Genomic DNA, 21,894 nt, shown 5'->3' on the forward strand with positions numbered 1-21,894 from the left:
TCTTGGCACTCAAACATTACCGAATTGATAGTGTCTGTGAAACAAAAAAAAAAGTCATAATGTTTCAAAACAAATTAACACTGGAAGTTTCACATGACATTACAGATCCAGTTACCAGTTACAGGGTGTTTTTAAAGAAATGGAATTAATTTGCTTTATGCAGCAGTATTTCAAAACTCAACATGTCAGAATATTTCTTCACAAGAGACTCTTGACTGAACTTTGGGAGCTAAAGCTTAGGTAGCAGTTTCCTTGTGAATGGCTCTACCTTGTTGCAAACATACTTCTTCCATGTCAAAAGGAAGAGAAGTGTCATGTGAATTCCAAATAGAAATGTACTGCTTTTGACAACATTATTAAAAGCTTTTGCTGTTCACCAGAATTGATTTGAAAAGTGGCCTGCACTTAAGTACAGACACATTTTTCTTTAACTTGAGAACTACAACCCCAGGATACAATGCAAGAAGTTTAAATTACTTCCTTTGTATTCATTACTTGTAATGCATACATCATGACTTTTTAGGCTGTTTAAAAATACAATGTATTTTTGTGTTCCGCACGGATTGCTCTTAGGATCATGCATAAAGTATCCAAAAGTTGCATCTGTCAGACTTAAATCCTTTTGCTTACATTGATGCCTAACTGAAGACTACCATCAGAAAAATACATTTTTATACAGACCTTGTAAACTGAGGTTTTAGCGGGTTTTTTTTAAATTTTCAATCTTTAGCAGCTTACAACAGAAGGAATTCCATTTCTTTTAACTGATGAAATGAGGAAGGAACTACATATGGTATTAAAAATCCCATTATACTGGCCTACTATCATAAAAGCAAGCCATGGGTGTCAACAGCAGCATCCTATTTTTCATGCAAGTTGTGTTAAAATATCGGCAACACCAGTTAACATTTTTACTTTGCACAAAAGTGAATCTACTTGAAAAGTACATGCAAATGTGCTGACTGGATTTTAAACAAATTTTTAATCCATAAAACTTAAAAATGTTTACTTTGTAAAGGCTAGTGTGATCAGTATTTATCTGTATAAATTATAATCAGAAGAAAATAACTCATCAACTTAATTTCCAACATAAAATTCCCTCATTTTAGGATTGTCCTCAAAAAAGGGGAAAAAAACCACAAGCTACTTACAGCACAGTAGTATTTCCTCAAAAGTAACTATGATCTCTGTTATACATACTCCAATACAACAGACTTTCTGTCATACTGTCATACATTCCAAAATTTGGAAGAAGTTGTGGGGCTCCCCTTCTCCTCAACCAACTTAAATCTGTTTTTTAAAGAAACACTTATTATCCTGTTACAGTTTTGAAATCTGCTTTTATTTTTCAACTCTGCCAGAACAAATTTACTATTGGACAGTCCATGGGGCTTGGTCCCAGGGGGAAGAAAGGGGAAGGTGTTCTTGTACCCGATTATAATCCCCAACATTCATACACAAGATCCAGTGCACATGAAGTAACTTTGCACCTACATTTTAGTAGGCTGCTGTTGTTCGCAAGCTCCAGGCTAATTCTTCCTATACAATACTCCATTAATGAAGATCCAAGTTTTGTCTGCAATTTTAACATTTGAGGAAAAAAAAAAGAAATGGGGACACACATACATATTAATACGGTAGACATCTCTACTGTGCTATAAAATTGATACCTCCATCTGTCATAATGCATGCAATATAGTCATGAAAGAAAATACTTGGTGCTCTCTTCTCTTCACAGTATTTAAACTTCTATTGTAAAAGCAGCTTAAAACTATGCCACAAGACTACACCATCCATCTTAACCACAGGCAATCTGTTTAGCAAGTCAGGCACTGGAACTTTATAATGTTTTTTCCCCAAGTTCAAATGAGACTGTCACTGAAACAGCAGACTTGGTCTGCTTTAATTTGCTCCAGAAAGCTGGTAAGGAAACATTTAGAGCCATTTATTACGTAGATTAAATACAACTTATCTTGCAAGATACAGCATATTTTTCTGTTTGCAAATCAAACCAGCTGTCTTTACATGAGCAGATTTACACAGTTGCAGTACACAGATGAAGAGTTCATAAATAAAAATTCTACTCCGTATACCATGCCTAGCAATTTTCAAGTCAATATAACCTCCAATGCATATAAATAGTGTGGCTGGTACAGTCTTCACCACAGATGTGTCTCACGAATCTCTGCAATGATTTGACTGGCTCGCTGCAGGGCCTGCACACAAAGACAGAAAAGCCAAAGTTAGTTTTTGCGAAGAGATTTTTCAGAGAGGTAACAGCAGCAGTCTTGGGAGTGTAACGTTAAAAATCAAACTAAAGCAAATCATTTTCATTATGAAATGAGTGGTACCTGCAACAACACTGATTAACAGCTAACTCTGAAGCCTTTTATCTGCAAAAGATTATACATGTAGAAAACATTACAAAGCACAAGATAATAAAACTTAGCACAGGTCTCATTAAAAAATTTCCTTAGGTAAGATTTAAAAATTGAGAACTGATCTTCCACTTAGAAGCAGAAAGAACTCATTGTCATCGTTTCGAGCAACTTCTGCATACTTGGTGTTCCATTAACACCTCTGTTTGTCTTAACCTTCTGTATTTATAAATAAATCTGCAAGGGTAGACTTTTTCACCACACAGAGGTTTAAAGCTTTAAACCTTTCTCAAAATAAGAGAAACGGTATGTATTTTGTATCATGTTCAGCATTCTGATGTATTCATTACAGTCTAGCCTGCTAAACTTTGCAAATTGAAAAAGCTTAGAATACCAACTAATACTATTTAAAGGATTACTCCAAGTTGAATATACCTGGGCTGAGTTTGGTCCTGTGAAGTTCACAGTTTAAAGCACTACTAATAGAGAGCTGCCTTCACTCAAACATTGATCTTATATAGCAAAACTTCCTGCAGGCGGTCTTGGGCAAGCAGTATTCTCAGGATACCCAAATCCCTCAAACACACACAGTCTGACCACACTGCATGTGAAAGAGAAGCACCTCTTGCTCCTTCAGTGAGCTGAACTGGTATGAGGATGTTTTTCTCTGCAGTTCAGCGCAAAACAGCTTATTTCTGATGCAGATGATGCAGAAACTGATACACCACATAAATGAACAACGAAGAAACTAGTTCTGTAACACAGACACGTTACAAATGCACTGTTTTACAGAGGCACACAGGGTCAGCAAAAGTGAGTCCCAACATTCCACTGTTCATATTACGGGGTGCTGTCTAGATACACCAGCCATTGGCCAGCAGGCTCTTTGTGAAGCATAGACATGAACAGCACTTAAAATACTGTAAACTTAACCCCCCAACAGAGAACTGCTGAAAACTATACAATTAAATAAAGGCTAATTATTAAACCCAAATGTATAAAATTGATAATAACAGCAGATTAGAGGTTCTGTTTTCTGCCCAAGATATAGTTTAAGTCACCTCTTCTGAAGTGCTCAATCTACGTGACACTTTCTGGTCACATATTGCTTTTAATTCTACGAGAGAAGTAATACAGTGGCATACATTAAAAACAGCAAAGAAAAAAGGAAAGCAAGTCTTCAAAAAAATCTCACATTTGTGTGGCTTCAACTTAATTAACTATTCCCATAAGTTCCTGATCTTTTTAATACCTTTAGCATGTCAGCTGCCTCTTTCCTGCGCTGTGCCATGTCCTCAGATTCCGTCAGAAGGTCATCCAGCAACAAGGATTTATATAGCTGGCCTACCAGCTCACTCTGAAGAGTATCTTTCACATGGTTCACCAGAAAATGCATCACTGCTTTTGGCACACTACAAGCACAAAAAGATTGTTTCTCTAGAAAGGATTATTCAAAACCAGCTCTGCCCTAGACTGAAGAATGCAGTGTGAGCAACTAGCTACACACAACCTTGGCTCAAACCATCAGGAATTTACCACCATCATAAATAAAAATCTCTCTCTTAAGTAAATATAATATCCTGTACAATTTAAGAACTGTTGTATGTCTTCCAAATAGTACAGCAGCATTGTAAAGACCATGGATATAAATATTGTGTAAAAAAATCAGAATAAATTACTTTGCTCACTAGAGACCAACCTGAGTCTCCACTGTGCTAGGCGTGACAAAAAGCTAAGTATTTCAACCCTAAAATCAGTCTTAATGTATGAATGACAAAAGAAAGAGGCAAAGAAAGAATTAATGTATTTGATCTTACTTAACAGATGAACTGGAAATAGGATCACTCAAATTCAAACACTGGGACACATTATCTCTGATATCTGAGAGCATAACAAGAAAGCAATTTAAAACTGCAGCTGGAGATTGAGTGTGAAAAACATATTTGTCTGGAATGGACGCAGGCAGCAATAATCCCTTAGAAAAATACTACAGAATCTGTAGAGCAACACTTAAGCTCTATGTCAGGCTAAGACACCTGAAAGAAGCCACTGTCTCAGCTTTGATTTCCATGCCACTAAGTTTCCTTAAAAGAATTCCAAGCATTGCATGTAGCAGAACCTGATTTTCTTTGGGAGTTCGGATATGTATAGCGGTATTTTTCTGAAGGAATGGGGGGAAATATTTACATAAATATTGGCAAAAATCAAATCATCATACTAATGCAGGACCAGTATCTCAGGGTATTTAACAAAGGATCAAAAAATTAGTGCAGATGTCTTAGGTTCTGCTGCAACAGTTATTTTTCTCCTTCTTAGGGGCACAAGAAGCCAGAAGGAAGCAGAGACAAGACACCTGACCCAAACTAGCCAAAGGGGTATTCCATACCACAGCACATCACACCCAATGTATAAACTGGGAGGAGTCACCCGGAAGGAGTGCAGATCACTGCTCGGGTCAGGCTAGGTATCAGTCAGCAGGTGGTGAGCAATTGTGCATCACTTGTGTTTATTGTTTTTTTCCTCTCCCTTTTAGTTTTATATTCATTCCCCTCATTATTTCCCTTGCCATTATCAGTAGTAGTTGTAATTTTATATTATATTTTAGTTACTGGACTGTTCTTATCTCAACCCTTGGCATTTACATTCTTTCGATTCTCCTCCCCATCCTGCCTGGAGGAAGTAGAAAAGGGTGTCAGTGAGTGAGCAGCTGCATGGTTCTGAGTTACTGGCTGGGCTTAAACCACAACATCAAGTTATTTCATCAGACTGACAGTAAATGACAATAAAGTTGCTCCCAACAGAAAAATAAAATATGTTAGTTCATACAACCTTGTTGTCTCAGCAGCACTATTTTGCAAGTAGAGTGGACTGGGAGTTGACATATAACCATTACTGACTCAGTAAGTGTAGTAACCACATCGCTTTTAAGTGTCCATAGCCCTAGATCTATATCAAAGTAATTTTCATGCCCAGATCAAGAGTTTTTGCTCAGAGTGCTGCAGCTGCCACTGAAGAATTAACTTGACAAGGATCATGTGTGTCAAAATTAATTCCCTGCCATGACATACTCAAAATTATATTGAGAATATTAGCTTGCTGGATAGAATAAGACTTCTGTAGCCTCACAAATCTGCTCTAAACCTGGTTTACAGATTCCTGTATTTCCCCTCAGTTTCCCATATTTATACACACACACAAAGACTTAAGCCAAGTGAAGTTTTCATTCTTCATTGAAAAAGTATGACAATTGTTAAAAAAGCTTTAAAGGCATTTTCCACAGTTGCACACAGCAAAAACATTACTTTTACACTATTTCCATCCTTATGGTTAAGTATTAGAAGGCTTAGCCACAGTAGTTCCTATTTGACCTTCCCCTTTGTAATACCAGGATGGCAAAGCTAAGTAAGTTCTCTCATGGCTACATAGCACATAGAGCTTATTCTGTTCTTTCGCTGCAAATCATCCAGGTGAATTGCAGTATCCTCCAGAAAAACAGGTATCTGCTAAATAATTAACTAAACCTTTTACTTACTTAATATAACACAGAGCAAACCATTTGAGAAAATAACTGCTTCTTCAGGCTTAATTCTGAGAATGGTCAAGTTCTACTGCTGCCCCTTCTAAAAAAACGAATTCGTATTTTCTCTCTGCTTATAGACTTAAGAACATGATAAAATAACTAGATTATATACAGGACTCTCGAGATATCACAACATTTGTATGGCTTAAACATTTCTAGGAAGTTTTGTTTTACCTGTCCTGAATGTTCTTCCTGACAATAAGGAAGTAAGATTTAATAAGTCGTTCAATCACTTCACAATCTCGTTGCTCCCGGGCAGAAAGCTTGCGTGCAACAGGTACAGGCTATACAAAAAATTAAAAACCTCAGTTTACCAAGTCTGTTTATTTGCATAAGTAAATAAAACTCAAACTGTGGAGTCTAAAATAAGCTCTTTCAGTCTGACAGATGTACCCTGTCTTGCAGCAAACCTCTAATTCTTCAGCAACAAAATTAGAGACATTTCAAAATCCAGATCTGTGAAACAATGTCCAGAAGGCATCACTACTATTTTTTAATAGCTCACCAAAGCAACTAAGCTCTCCAAACACTTAAAGATCAACATCTATTTTAAACTTAAGTGGTTTTTGTCTTTAATAATTCTTTTCCTCTAATATAAAAATGCCAACTTCAGAAAAAACAGAGCCGGAAATTGAATTGACACATGACCTGAGATTTGTCCCTGTACAAAGAATAATTTAGATAAGTTCACTTGCACAGAAATTTGTGAAAGGAAGCCAGTTATCCCAAATCATAAGCTTAAACTGGAGTGGGGGGAAAGATAAAGGATTGGCCAAGGAGGAAAGCAGAGAGACTGACTGGAGCTCCCTGTCCCTATAGTGATAATTATTTACAAAGATATATATATTAGTAGCAAAGTTACAAGATCTGGATTTTAGGTGTTTTCTTTCCTGAGCCTGAGCTGCAAAGAGTAGTCTTTCATGACTCACCACATCTAATAAGTTTACAGCATGTCCTTTTTGAGGACTAGCAGGTAGGGCTGCAGTTGGCTTGGATTTTTCCTCTGCCGATGCCTCTTCTGCTTTTGACTTCAGCATTCCTCTCCAGTTGCCTGTTCCAGGCTCCTGAGAGGCATCTCCAACTCCAGAAGCAGCCTGCACAAACAGCACAATGAAGAAACATTGGAGAGTTAGGACTTAGGAACTACAAAGCAATGTCTAATAAATCTATTATTACTAAGCTATAGATGAGACTCACTAAAAATGATATTTTCATGTGTATGTTCCCTTAATTCTATTCTTCACATTCTTCACCTTTATTTTCCCTTTGCTGCTTAAAGCTGACACAAAGTACCAGTGAGAAGGCGGTTTTTAAAACTCGTATTCTTCCTAATGACGGTATGAAAAACCTTCATGTAAAGAAGCTCCCCAGCATTTTAAAGGGTCTATAAATCAATTCTGAAATATGGAATGGTCTTCCTAAATCTTTCACCTTTTACCACACATCCTTGGAGTAATAGAACCTACATTATCAGGATCCTTCTGAGAGTAATTTTTGAAGATCGCCACAGTGATTTGGTATTTTATTTAAACTGAAGCTTCTTGCAGTAACAGCTAAAAAAAATAGAAATGTTATGCACATTTATGCTTCCAGGTACTACAGTTATGACTGTATTTGTGCTCCCAGCCCTCAATTTCCAGAAGTTTTTTTTTTTTTGTGTACCAAACCAAATCAAATAAAAAAAGAAAGAAAGAAAAATCCCCATTCTCTGGAAAATGAGAGTTTCTGGAATATACCAGGCAAAGAATGACTCACTGATGCCCTGATAAAAGGATGTAACACCCAATTCTCAACCGTCAGGAATCACTGGATGAAAGAATTATTAGCAGATGGTATCCCATCACAGGATAAATTAGTATTATTACAAAAAAAAAAAAAAAAAAAAACCACCAACCCCCCCCCCCAAAAAAAAAAAAAAACAAACAAACAGAAAAAACAAACCAAACCCTCACAGGCAAACAAAAACAAACAAAAAAAAATACTAAAAAAAAAAAAAATCTCAAAACAACAACAACTAAAATCCCCAGTTTATTTTGATATGGAATAGTGGTAATTTTTATTCTGTACCTTTCCATAATCTTCATACATGTTCTATTTACTACTGTGCTTTATTGTACATTCAAGGTCATTCAAGGCTCTGAACTACTACTTAAGCCTTGTTTCAGAGCACCAACAGCTACATACTGGGAGGAAATCCTGCTAAACTGTGCACATCAAAATTTAATTAAAATTGTGCAGCTGTTCAGAAGCTGTGTAAAAAACACACTGTAAGAATTCAAATCAACCTCTGCTAGTAAGAGGGAACCACTAGAAGGAAAGCTCCATTACACTATTTCCGATTGCAAGACAGGTATCACAACAGCAAAAATCCCTATGCCACTCTCATTCAGTATTACTGTGGAGCCTCCTCTGTCTCCAAAGTAGCTTCACAAAGCTACAATCTTTCACAAGACAAAGAGTGGTGAGTATGTACTACCTAGTAAAGGACAGTTATTGTGGGAAACACAAATTTAACTAAACTTCCCAGCGTTCTGCAACGTAAGTCACAACAGTATCCTCACAGTAGCTCTTGATTTCTCCTTAATGTTTGCAGCATATCAGAACCCCTAAACTAGCACAAAAGTAACAGTTAAAATTTTACTACTCACAGGATTTTGACTTCAACTACTTTGTTCAGGACAGGAATGGCAGCTTTGCACTAGAAGCTGAATGTGTTTATGCAACAAGGCAGAAAGCCCCAGACCTCTTGGAACTCCTAATACCCAAACTTGTGACTACCCATCTTTTCTGACTCCAAGTGAAAGCAATTAGCAAAAAAATCTTTACGGTAATGACCTGTTATTTTAACATGAGAGACAGCACATCTAAAGTGTAAAAAACCACTACAAAACACATTTCACAAATGTAAGTAAACCAGGGACTGCCCAACAACAAAAAGGAGGTTCTGTTTGAACAAAGCCTATAAAGATTCCCTGCAGGAAGCAGGAAACTCACATTTTTAGCTTATCTTCTGTTCTCCTTTAACTGTCAACACATTAAAAACATGCAGTTTAACAATCATGCTTAAAACTTCTGATTACAATACTGTTGCACCAAACAATCCACTGACTACAGTTTGAGGCAAATTATGCCATGTACTTACACCACAATACATTGCAACCAAGAGTTCAAACACAAAGCAGTGACTTTGCAACCTAATGGCACATCTTTAGCTGCCACTGCATGTACTAAATCATTAATGCCAAGTCTATACTCTGTAGGGCATACTATATCAGTGACAGACCACCAGATACAAACTGCTTTCCATACTATATGTGGCGCACAACAGAAATGTGCATGCAGTGCTTATAGGAAAAAAAAATTGAGACAGACCTTGCCATCAGCCTCAGCAGAAGCAGCAGTAACAGTCTCCTGGGAAGCAGGTGTCAATGCACCTGGAGCCTTAGTAGACTAAGGGAGGTAAAAAATGCAGGAAGGGGAGAAAAAAAAATAAAATATATTCAACTGACCACCAAATCTACCTAGCAAATTTCATACACTTTTACCTACTAGCATCTTTACACATCCGGAAAAGGTAATAGGTTGAATTTGAAAGCAAAACATTAACACAAGCAGAAAAAAGAAAACCCAACAAAAGAAAAGCATCTCCAAGACAAAAGAGTTACAAGACTTTTGATTTACTTAGCCTTCAATTTCAACTCCTACACTGATGATATAAATATGAAGTCCATAAAAAGAAAGATAAAAGAGCGCTGAAAACAATCTCTAGGTAGCTACCTTGAATTCCTAGTTCATCCATCAACTGGCTTCTACTGATTAAAGGCAGTAATACTAGATTTATCCTGTGACTTTGCCTCACTTTTTAAACTAACAAATTTAATGAACCAATTTCTGTCGGCTGTAGTAACTCCTTTTACAAGCTGTAAGAACCTTAAAGTATATTCTGTGTATTTAGATTCTAAATACGTCGCATAATATTAAATACCTAACTGTCTAAACTTCCAGCTGACTGTCAGACCATTCAGGTCTACAGCCAAGCAATCTTTTCCATGACACTTGGTTCTTCCACCCACATACTTACTTGTCATTGAAATAATCCCAAAACCTGGTAAAACTAAGCAAGCTCTGGATACAGAATACATAACTTGTTTATGATGATCAACTGAAAATGCCACCTCCACCATCTTCTTCTAAAGAAAGCAATAGTGCAATAAATTGCAGTTTTAAGAGCAACTTAAAAAAACCCAACAAACCAACCACCAAGTCACTATGTGGCACACTGAATATTGTAAATAATTTATATTTTGAAATCAATGTTTTGGCCATAATGTTAAGCATGCAAGCTCTGACTCCCTCTTTAACATCTACTGGCACCTTAAACCTTACCTCAGACGACATTCAAGCAAGTGTAATATTAATGTAAATTTAGACACAAATCTTCAGGAATCCTAGATTTAAAACCTGCCAAAAACTGCATCTTTGGAAGAAGTAAAAATAACATCCCACTTCTATCTTATGAAATGGAAAGAAGAAAGACAATACCTGGAAGCTGCCAAAGACTGTTACCAGGGCAGCATATCAAAGTTTCCAATACTTCGACTGGATCAAAGGGGAATCCATTAAACTTTAAATTAGTAATAAAACCAACATCTACTTACTTTGTCTCGTGGCACAGCAGAAGGCAATTCCCGGGCTAATCTGTTACGCCTTTGTTCCTTTAAAAACAATCCATCAAGACCTCAATTATGTATTGCTCTGTATCAACACATACACAAGATTCATATTTTACAGATGACTTACATTTTAGAGACAACACTAGTAATTTCATCTCATCCAGTGTCATGTTGTCATACTATGATCTTATGAAAACCTCTGTTATTTGGGTAAAAATCCCCTGATTGCCTGGTCAAAATTAAATTCTTAATATAAAAATTCTTGCAAAACTTTTTTAACATGCTGTTGCAGCAGTGCAACATGCAACAGCGTGCGCCTGTAGCCCAAAAAGCCAACCATATCCCAGGCTGCATCAAAAGGCGCATGACCAGGAGGTCGAAGGAAGTGATCCTGCCCCTGTGCTCTGCTCTCCTGAGACCCCACTTGGAGTCCTGTGTGCAGTTCTGGTGTCCTCAATGTAAGAAGGACACGGAGCTGTTGGAACAAGTCCTGAGGAGGGCCATGAGTATGATCAGTGGACTGGAGCACCTCCCATACGAAGACAGGCTGAGAAAGTTGGGGCTGTTCAGTCTGGAGAAGGCTGTGTGGAGACCTCATAGCAGCCTTCCTGTATCTGAAGTGGGCCTGTAAGGATGCTGGGCAGGGACTCTTCATTAGGGACTGTAGTGATAGCACAAGGGGTAATGGGTTAAAATTTAAACAGGAAAGGTTTAGACTGGATATAAGGAGGAAGTTCTTTACAGTGAGGGTAGTGAGGCACTGGAATGGGTTGCCAAGGGAAGTTGTGAATGCTCCATCCCTGGCGGTGTTCAAGGCCAGGTTGGACAGAGCATTAGCTGACATGGTTTAGTGTGAGGTATCCCTGCTCATGGCAGGGGGCTGGAACTAGATGATCTTAAGGTCCTTTCCAACCCTAACCATTCTATGACTCTATGCTCAGTAATTAAAACTAGAGCCTTTAAAAAACAAGATCAAAGCTACACAGTTTGGCTCACCATAGACCTTACAGCCCTCATTAACCTTTAAATCTCCACAGTATTCTAAAAGGATATTATTCTGTGGTCATCAGGGTTAACTATGATTAAACCAAAAGGAAGAAGGAGGAGGCAGAATTCACTTGACAGCAAAACAGAATGTGAAGGAATCAGGACAAAGATCTGATTTTTCCTGAAATTAAGAATTAACTGCCCACTGAATAAGGATAAGATACTTTATGTGCTTTGTTTCTTCAAAAATTTCAATGTCCAGTTCAGGAAAATGTTAGGAAGGAACCAGTTTAAGTAACACATGATAACACAATAATCTCATATGGTCCAACTTCACAATGTCCTAATTTTTGAACTCATGGCAGTTTGCATACATGTCGTTTCAATTCAAGAACAGTCTACCAAAGCTAATTCAATTTCATACCCAGTCAAGACAAAATTTACGTATAGAAAACAATGTTAAAACTGAAGAGGAGAAATGATAACATAAGCATTTAAAAAAAAGAACACTACTATGAAAGAATGTGTTGGGTAAGCAGGGGAACAGAAGAATATTAGTGACCTCTTAGCCAGATCAAGTACTGCAAGAAAGAACTGAGCAGATCAGTTGTAGAACTACTGCTTCTCTAGGATGGTAACAGCAACAAGTATTCTCAAAACAGAGCATGCAAAAGAAGAAATATTGCTCAACTTGTAAACGGCTTATGGGAGACTAATGGGGAGAATTGTCTTAGGGAGACTGAAGCATGTCAAGACAGATTCAAGAACCTGAATAGAGGAAAAAATATTTGCGGTATCATTTCACAAATGAGAGGAACATTATAACTATTAATGCATTCTGTTAGAAACAAAATGCACTTACTTCAACATTGAAGAGTATTTCACAGCTGTCTATTTAAGGTTTCTCTTCCCAAAATTTCATTTAATAGCCAATACACAATTAAAGTGCCCATCTTGTTTTCCAGACAGAAATACAGACAGAATTCTTTTCAGTGAAATATCAACCACTGATACTGAGTGTAATATGTAATAAAAATCTAACAAATCTACAGGTCCCAAGAGTATACACCATATTTGTGATACATCACATTTTTATACTTTAAAATGTAGAACCATGTTTCACTGAAATAAATTGAGACATTTGTTCATTATTTAGGCCTTCACTTAAAGGAGTCTAAAGACTTCTTAAGAGAACATATTTTCTTACCTCTATGTTGTTATTCATTAACCCACAGGCATCAGCAAAGTCTGGATGTTTGGTATTGATATAAGCTAACTCAATGGCCACTAGATTATGAACCTGCAATGCAATGTGATTCAGAGTTCAAAAATTCTGTAAATCTAATGCTAGTGAAGAGCAATGACCTACAGTCACAGAAAGTGTAATTAAACTGTTTGTAGAAAAAGACCATTCTTGCTGCCCCAAAGACATTAAAGTTCTGATACAAAAGGCAAGAAGGGAATTCATTCATTCATCACAATACATTCAGACCTTCAGCTGTTTTGGATGTTACATCAGTTTAACTTGTTTGCTTCATCAAGCTAACCCCTCTCCAGCAATAAACAGAACAATTTATAGCAATTTAATAAGCTTTATAGTAATGAAGTGAGCTAACTATTCAACCTTCAGCCACAACCCATGTAACATTTGACCCGGTGAGAGATGGCTCAATATGGTGGATAATGCGCACAGAAAAAAATTTCTGCTTTTCACATCAAACACAGTCAATAATTGAAATACTTAGTTTCATCCCCAACGAGCAGCCTAAAGCAGACTTTTATATTAAGACATATTTATTCAAACTCAGAAGTTGAAGTTTTAGTTTTCACTAGCTAAAAAGCATTATAAGGGAAAAAAAAAAAAAAAAATCAATGTTTTGCATTGATTTATCTCCTAAGCACACACAGGAAGGACTATAAATTAATTTTCATTACTGCATCCTGAACTCTATAGTATATGTGCAGCTTCTGTTACAAGGGAGGAAAATATACCTACATGAGAAATACTAGGAGATGTTAAATCCAAGTTTTAATAGCATTCTTGGCAAATTGAAACATAGAGGACAATAAGATAAAAAGGCTTCCCTCCATCCCTTAGTTTTTTTAATGTACCTAACTTTAAATATAGAGGAAATTTCAAACCATGTAGATATTAAATACCTAGCTATTCAACAAATGTAAGTTTTCTTTAATGATTTGGGTTCCTGACATTACAGAGCAAACAGAAGCATGAAGAAAGATTCCAGAACACACACACTTTTTCCAGCAAAGTTATAGTACATGGCAAATTACCATTTCATTTGTGACAGGGAGCCTTCTACGCAGAAGACAGGTCACTACTTCAACTATGGCATCGTGCAATTTAGGAAACCTCAATAATTCCTAAAAACAAAACAAAAATTTAGTGATGAAACTTCCAGAATTTTTTAGGGAAGTGGGGAGAAAAGAAGCCCAATACTTACAACATAATTCTATCCACGTATTTTTACCTGTGTACTGTAATTACTACAATGCTGGATAATCCTCTGCATTTCTTCATGAACTAGCTCCACACAGCGCAAGCTAGGTTCTTCTAAACGTTTGATTTGCCTTTTTACCAGCAATTCAAATGAGACTTCAGGAACAAACAAGGCAGGACGGGGACCCTAGTTCATAAGGAGGGAAAAAGCTGTGAAATCCTGTATTAAACTAGTATGTATTTCTAAGTAGTAATAGCTGATGAAGCCCAGAATAAATCACATCATGGTGCCTGCACCCAAAAGAACATTCGAAAAAGGTCTTAAGTGTAAAATATGTTACAGGAATAAAAGCTGTAAAAGCTATAAAATAGTTATATATAATATATATATAAAAGCTATAAAATAGTTATTACCTTTAAGACAAACCCTGTATTAAAGAATGATTAGCCAGCATCTTTATAGAATCTTGAAGCTTTCTACCTGCTAATGTCATTCTAGCCTTAAAACTATGACAATTCTTTCACATTTGTGGATCCAAGTTTAAATGAACTTATTAACCATAAAGGCAAAGACATCCTCTCCCTAAGTTTGACAGTCCTGGGCATATAATTCTTACCACAAGATAGGTGGGTTTTCTGTTAAGTATAATCATAATACTTGTGTCAATGATTTACAGTGTTTGGGATAATTTAATTTATGACCATACAGACCAATGCTTAGCTATAGGTAAGACATTTTTTACCTGAAATTTCCTTTTTTTTTTTTATTTAATGAGCTTTAGAAACACAAATATATGTCACATAAAAGAAGACATTTCTTATGTTACTAAATGCTGATTTACATTTTACATTTACAGAAGGATAAAAGCATGCACACAAATCACTGCCGCAGAGTACCAAGTGCACTCTTAATTTAGAGTAATTACTGACCATGCAGAAACATGTCTGCCCACACCTAAAAGGACACAGTACAAAAGCAGGCATAAGTGTTTGACATCTTAAGTCAAGGTTTAAAGTGTGAATATTCTATATACTACGGAATTTAAAAGCGAACGCCCTCTGTTAATTCTTAGCAACACCAATTCCCATATTCACAAGACATCAAACCTGTCACATGAACACTCAACCATTGAAGAGTTGTGTCCTTACACAGAATTAAAAGATCTGAACTTGTCCTAGCCCATACACCTCAGCCTGAATCTTCATAATTAACAAAATTACTTAATCCAAAATAATCAAGGCAGTCTTCCATCACCATTTCTGTAACATATAATAGCTTCAGTACCAGGTTGCCAAAGCTGGCCATAAGCTTTCAGCCTGTAAGAGTAAGCATTTGCCTTAAACTTATTCCACATAGGATAATGGCTGCAAATTTGGATATGGTATTTTTTCCACTTAAAATATCAATAAGCAGGATTCAGCCTCTTCATACTAACTCATTCAGCTGAGATCATTAATTCATAGGACTGAAGAAGCATGAATTTGTTGAAACCTTATCTTCAAAGCCAAGGTACAGCAACAACACTTCAAAATACAGAAGAACACTCACAGTGGCATTTCTAATGGCAGTCAGAATATCAATCGTGTTAAGGCCACCCAGTGGGTCAACAGATTCTAAAGTTCTTCCAAAAGTCTCATGAAAAATGTAACAGATTCTTGCTCCACCACATCTGAAATAATAAAATAGCAACTGAAGTAGTAAACAACAAAAGTTCACATTGTAAACAGTTTGGAATCAAACTTCTTTGAGTATGTTATGTTCTAGTATAGCAATATTGCCAGTGAAAGCCATCAAGAGCCACTGCCTCCATCTAATTGCTCAGTCAATATTCTAGAAAACCACTTAGTACTTACAGCTCTGAAGTCTCTATGTATTTTGCTGTTCCTTCAATAGTGTTACAATATTCTGTGGCAAATTTGGTAATAAGCTGCAATAAAGTGGCACTTTTGTCTTCAACAGGTTCCCCATAGCTGTTTAGTAGAGACTGGTACTGAGCAGCTAAAACATTGATCCTCGTTTTCAGTTCTGGCAAGCAATCTCTGATATGATGCATCAGCAGCCTAAAAATGGAAAATAGACCCTCATTAAAAGGGAGAAAAAATTTCAGCTTTATAATCCCCATTAAAACAGAGAAAAGACAGAATGTAATCACCAAGGGAAAACATTTACTCCAGAAAATTACAGTAAATTCAGAAATCCAGTTTTCCTTAATGTATCACTGTACAATACCAAAAGAGAAAGGAAATGTATTTCTAACACACCACTATATTAGATTATCTTTAAAAGCACATTTATTTTACTTTATGTAATATGTAATACCTGTTCAGTGTTCTAGCAAGATACTTGGTTCCATTTCGATTGGCTAGGGAAGGATACTTCTTTTGAAGAAAACCATACTCATCACGAATGGAATCAGCTACACTCTTCTTATTGTTAATATCCAACTGACTCCTTAAGTTAAAAGGGAGAGTTATACACTAGTTAACAGATGCAAAGTAAAAATAATTTACACTTTTGCTTGTCTAAGCAGGACATCTAACAACTGCTTTTTGCTCTCCACACATAACTCCTGAGATAACAAAGGGTTTTATTTGTTGTTCCATGCAGCACAGTCAACAAATCAGTATAGGCAGCAGCTGTACACAGACTAAGCAAGGCTTTTATTAAAACTATATGAGATTCAACCTAGCTAATGCAAAAAATGAAGTGAACAGTAGGATAGCTATACATATATTGGGCTGCATCAAAAGAAACGTGACCAGCAGGTCAAAGGAAGTGATCCTACCCCTCTACTCTCCTCTCATGAGAAGTTGGGGCTGTTCAGCCTGGAGGAGAGAAGGCTGTGTGCAGACCCCACATCTGAAGGTGGCCTACAAGGATGCTGGAGAGGGACTCCTCATTAGGGACTGCTGTGACAGGATAAGGGGGAATGGGTTTAAACTTAAAACAGGGGAAGTTCAGGTCAGATATAAGGAAGAAGTTCTTTACTGTGAGGGTAGTGAGACACTGAACAGTTTGCCCAAAGAACTGGTAAGTGCTCCATCCTTAGCAGTGTTCAAGGCCAGGTTGGACGGAGTCTTGGGTGACATGGTTTAGTGTGAGGTGTCCCTGCCCATGGCAGGGGGGGTGGAACTAGATGATCTTAAGGTCCTTCCCAACCCTAACTATTCTATGATTCCATATGCAGCTAGCACTAATATACATAAGATCTGTAGTGGATCACTCCTAATGTGAACAGCTGACCACAAGGATCCCTCAAACTAAAAAACAAGAGTGGAAAGAAGTGGTGACACTACAGTTCTTTTAGAAGCAGCATCCCTACTCCTTTCTAAATTAGCTGCCGGTTGAGCGAAATAAGGACAGACAGGATTTTGATAAGTGGCAACAAACTTCTTGCTTGCCTGTCCTTAAGTGTATTTCAATATCAAGTCATCATATTCTTAAAACCATATTCATGGTTAAAAAAGGCTGAAAGCATCACTTCGTATTAACATGATCTAAAAAATAATGTGCCAGACCAACCTGTTCACTACTCCAATGATACCAAGTTTGACTGGAATCACCCTTCCCATGAGCACATCCATTGCATCAGTGCCAGCATCCATGAGATCCAACTTTGTAATAACAGCAAGGGTTCTTCGACCTATGAAAAGGAAAACTCTAATGTTTTGTCTTGATCAGGGTAGCTAAAATTCATCATTCAAAAAGCTCTTTCGCTGCATAAAGTTTAATACTGCAAACTGGCAGAGACTAGTTTGAACCATGTGGTATTTATCTCTGGAGCCCCTTATTAACAGGTGTGTAAGAAAATATTTATCCAGTACTACTCCCCTCACATACCTGGTAAAGAAAAAAGTTTAGGCACCATGCAGTTTGAAATTACAGACATTACTGACTATAACAAACTTTTTTGTATACTACATGAGGTTAGAGGTGTTACGAAGAACTTGTGGAGAAGACTAAGTAAGGCAAGCAGGGGACTCAAGTGCAAGTGGACTGAACATATTTCTAGCATGTACATAGGACCAGACACAATGACAGTCTGTTTGGAACTGTATTTGAAATATAACTACCCACTGGAGAAGCTGCTAAAGGAGAAAACAGGCCCACTTCCAGCACAGTGCATCATATACATAGGCTCAAAGCTCCAAGAGACCGAACTGGAATCTCCAAGAGACCAAATCTCCAAGAGACCGAATGGATTCCATTCCTTGGAATCCATCCTCTGAAGAAGCTTTAGGGGATTTAATTTTGCTAATGACACATATTTTATTGAATATGTGATTGAATGTTTTCTGAATTAAAACTAAGCTTCATATTGGACACTATGGAAGAAAATGTGACCTTAATACACTAAACAGGTAAATATCACACATCTAGATGGAGGTTAACATGGACTGCTGATTTCTCTGGGACCTTGATATTTCCTAGGCTTTGGGGTCTGAAAAAAATATGGCAAGAACTTTTACTTTAAAATATAACACACTTTTAGGGTGTAAAAAAAAAAAAACACCATTACCTCAAGAAAATCAGTAGGTTCTTGGGTCCTGAAACTCAGATCAATACAAGTCCGAAAGTCTACCTACTTTAGTAGTTCAGGTTCTCACTACATACCATTATTCCATCAGAACCTGCAACATGAGCTGCCACTCCAGACCTTTACAGTTTAGAATTCTGGGAAGTGATCCAGAAGTCACAGCTGATCGTTTTTACAGGGGTAAATTAATTCTTAGTAAAAGTCACTAGACTAACAGCTAGACAGTCAATTACTAGTTGCGGGATGGCCTATTCCCTCTACTAAAAGAAAAACCTTGGACACTAAAGCATGAATTCATCCTAACAGACCACTGTAAACTACTAAAAAAAACCCAAACCAACCAACCAAATATATCTCAAACCTCCCAACATTCTGTAATGCCATTTTGCTGCTCTGGAAACAGAAGTGGCTCCTATGACTGCTAAAATAGTTATCTGGCTTATGACTACTAAAATAGTTGTTTGTAGAGCCAGAAATCCACTTGATATTAATTCATCACAGTGTTCTCCAAGTTGCAGAGAATTCAGCAGGAAGTCCCTAGGCAAACGGAATAATTGCATTTTCTAGGAGGCAATGACATTTGTTTTGCTTACTACTTTTGTTTTACTACAACTTCAGTTTTAGGACTTAATTGAAAAAAGAAGTTGAATTACAGGATCCAGTTTTTCTTACTGCTTACCATCTGGATCTACCTCCCGTGCAATTTTAAGTGCTTCTGAAGTGGCCATGTCTGTGTTAGCAGCTGTGACTGCCAGAATAATTGAATTTGGGTTGCTGATGAATTGAAGGATTAGCTCTCTTATTTGAAGTTCAATATCCTTAGGCTGATCACCAACAGGTACCTAGAGGAGAAAAAAAACCAACAAACCAACAATGCAGAACCGTTCAAAATTTTATATTTATGCCTGTGAGAGACCACTCATTGAAAATTCATATCCTATACCATGAGTTTTCCAGCCCTTTCCTTCCCCCTTCACAAACACAAAAGAAAAGAAAGATCTTGAAAGGTATACAAATCTAAACCACCCTTAAAGAAATAAGAATCAATTCAAATTATTTGACACTGTTGTTAAGAATTTATTAACTAACTTATTATTACGTTAAAAACCACCAAGAACCACCCGCACAACTGGCAGAGTAGGGTGTATACGTGCACAGGCAAGGCAAGAAGCCATCTTGTCATCTTCATGCCACAGAAGATTACTTAGTCTAAAACCTGAATAAACATGACCTGAACATTTCTTCTAGTTATCCTTACTTCTTATGCACAGTATACATAGCAAGTTATGGAAAAGCAATAGGGAAAACATTTTCGAACTTGTCAGCTACCCATCTATATCTGCAGGTGCAACTTTAAACTTCCACTGCTATCTCTTCTACTAAAACAACACAGACTGCACAATGCTCCCAATTCCTCAGCTGTATATAGGAAGAGGAAGAACTTAAGCAAATCTACCTTTTACAACAGCAAAGAGCACCAGAAACCCAAATCCTACACCAGAAGATGGAGACATCTCAAATTTATATAACTAACTACTTAACCTAAGGAAAACTTCAATAATACAGAATAATGCCAAAGTATGAACATACACTCTTTGTTTCAAAATACACTGTTCACAGTGAATCAAAAGAGAAGCATTCTGCATCCTACCTTTGTCATTCCAGGTAAATCCACAAGAGTCAGATTTACAACATTAGATGAAAAAATCTTAAGATGAATAGGTTCAGGACTGATCCCCTAGAAATATAATAGTAAAATTTGATCACTGTACTGGATTATGGAAATGCACCATTCAGAAAGCCAAAAACTGTTGTTTCCTACTAGAATTCTTCCATCATACACATTACAACTATTGGTGAGGATAAAGACAGCTACATCTGCACAATCCCTTCATTTCTGGAAGCAGCCCTATTTTCCTCCTCAATATAATGCATAAACGCTTATCACATTTCAGTGATTATATAGATATGCAAGAATAGAATAATCAATTTTCTAATTACATGTAAAGCCATGTATGTGGAAAATGAAAGCAAGTTGAACTCAAAGTTTCATTTTTGCACTATTATTAAGGAAGCTCTGAAGTAAAGCAACAGCAATTCTTTGCATTTTCTTTTAGTTGAAGTCATATAGCTCACAAACTCAGTAGGAAAAAAAAATAATCTCAAGCAGCAATGCTGTGTTCTTCATTAGAATAGTTCAATGATTTTCACTTCCAGCTGCCCAAACTGTTGAATAAAGGTTTAAGCAGCATGAGAATCTATAGCAAGACAGACAGTGCAACACTTACCTTATTATTTCCTGAAATCCTCTCTGTTTCATTTTCTATTTCCTGACGAATTTCATCAAAATCTGTATAGATCTGAAGTATGTAAGAAAAAGATTTTTTAAGAATCAGACAGCATCCACTTACCCAACTGCAAAATAATGCTCCCTTCTCCAAGAGACACTCTGTAACTTAGTACACAAGAGGTGAGAAAAAATTACTATTAGACCCTAAACTAATGCTAACAGCAGTACAGTGCTAAAAGTTATAGAATTTGTAATCTTGGTATTTAATCTGTTGATTAATACTGTGAGATGCAGTTAATAACCCACTGATGTCAGACAACGTATAAAATAGTGTTCAGTTAAAGAGAATTTCAAGCACTTAATTCCACGTCAAATCTAGTTGCAATACTCTGAAGTTAATAAACAACACAGAGATAGGAAGAGGTTCAGGATACAAGAGCAGGAAGAACAAAGGCAGTTTCATTTCAAATTTTTTCCACTCTTGCCAAAACTATTCTCCTTGCACTAATCCAAAATACGTTATCATAGCGCTCCCCTTGCACAGGTTCCTTCTGCATTCCTCTCTAGATTTCCTTCAATTACTAGTACTCTCTAGAAGGCAAGGAAATCACTTTAGAGTAATAAACAAATTCATATGTCAACTAAAAGATTAATTTATTGGAATAAATATTTAAGCTTTGACTCTTACTGAAGTCCTAGGTCATCTCATCTGTTTCTCCCCCCTGATGCTCATTAGGCTCTTTCTTCCTTATCATAGCTTTCTGATAAATCTCTGAAGTAGCCAGTTGTTCAAAGGACTGAAATTACTTGTGACTATATACTTCCTTGTCTTTACAATGTCCTTTCCAATTTTGTCAACACACAAAAAAGAAAAAAAACTAACAATATAGCACAAAAAGGATTAAGATAAGTAACTTGGCAGAATCAATGACCCTCACTACAGACAACTATTAATAAACTTTCCATCTTGAAATTAAAAGTATGTTTTCA

At 36.8% G+C, this 21,894-nt stretch overlaps 1 protein-coding gene across 4 annotated transcripts in view; it reads right to left on the reverse strand.

The window, feature by feature from the left end:
• Positions 1-1,320: 1,320 nt before the first annotated feature.
• DNM1L (dynamin 1 like) overlaps positions 1,321-21,894 on the reverse strand; it is a 42,334-nt gene continuing 21,760 nt past the window's right edge. For 2 of the 4 annotated variants that reach the window (XM_065681577.1, XM_065681584.1), the window contains 16 exons: positions 20,903-20,974; positions 20,266-20,352; positions 19,294-19,456; positions 17,600-17,720; positions 16,397-16,528; positions 15,931-16,137; positions 15,626-15,746; positions 14,108-14,263; positions 13,911-14,000; positions 12,826-12,918; positions 10,617-10,673; positions 9,331-9,408; positions 6,888-7,052; positions 6,133-6,242; positions 3,631-3,790; positions 1,321-2,216 (listed from right to left, as the gene is read on the reverse strand). In XM_065681577.1, the coding sequence (XP_065537649.1) occupies positions 2,160-2,216; positions 3,631-3,790; positions 6,133-6,242; positions 6,888-7,052; positions 9,331-9,408; positions 10,617-10,673; positions 12,826-12,918; positions 13,911-14,000; positions 14,108-14,263; positions 15,626-15,746; positions 15,931-16,137; positions 16,397-16,528; positions 17,600-17,720; positions 19,294-19,456; positions 20,266-20,352; positions 20,903-20,974 (1,869 nt within the window). In that variant the 3' untranslated portion in view covers positions 1,321-2,159. The remainder of the gene's footprint in view (positions 2,217-3,630; positions 3,791-6,132; positions 6,243-6,887; positions 7,053-9,330; positions 9,409-10,616; positions 10,674-12,825; positions 12,919-13,910; positions 14,001-14,107; positions 14,264-15,625; positions 15,747-15,930; positions 16,138-16,396; positions 16,529-17,599; positions 17,721-19,293; positions 19,457-20,265; positions 20,353-20,902; positions 20,975-21,894) is intronic. The other 2 variants (XM_065681592.1, XM_065681600.1) reach the window with 1 other exon arrangement.

The sequence above is a fragment of the Lathamus discolor genome, chromosome 1, assembly GCF_037157495.1.
Source record: "Lathamus discolor isolate bLatDis1 chromosome 1, bLatDis1.hap1, whole genome shotgun sequence".
In the NCBI taxonomy this organism is placed as follows: domain Eukaryota; kingdom Metazoa; phylum Chordata; class Aves; order Psittaciformes; family Psittacidae; genus Lathamus; species Lathamus discolor.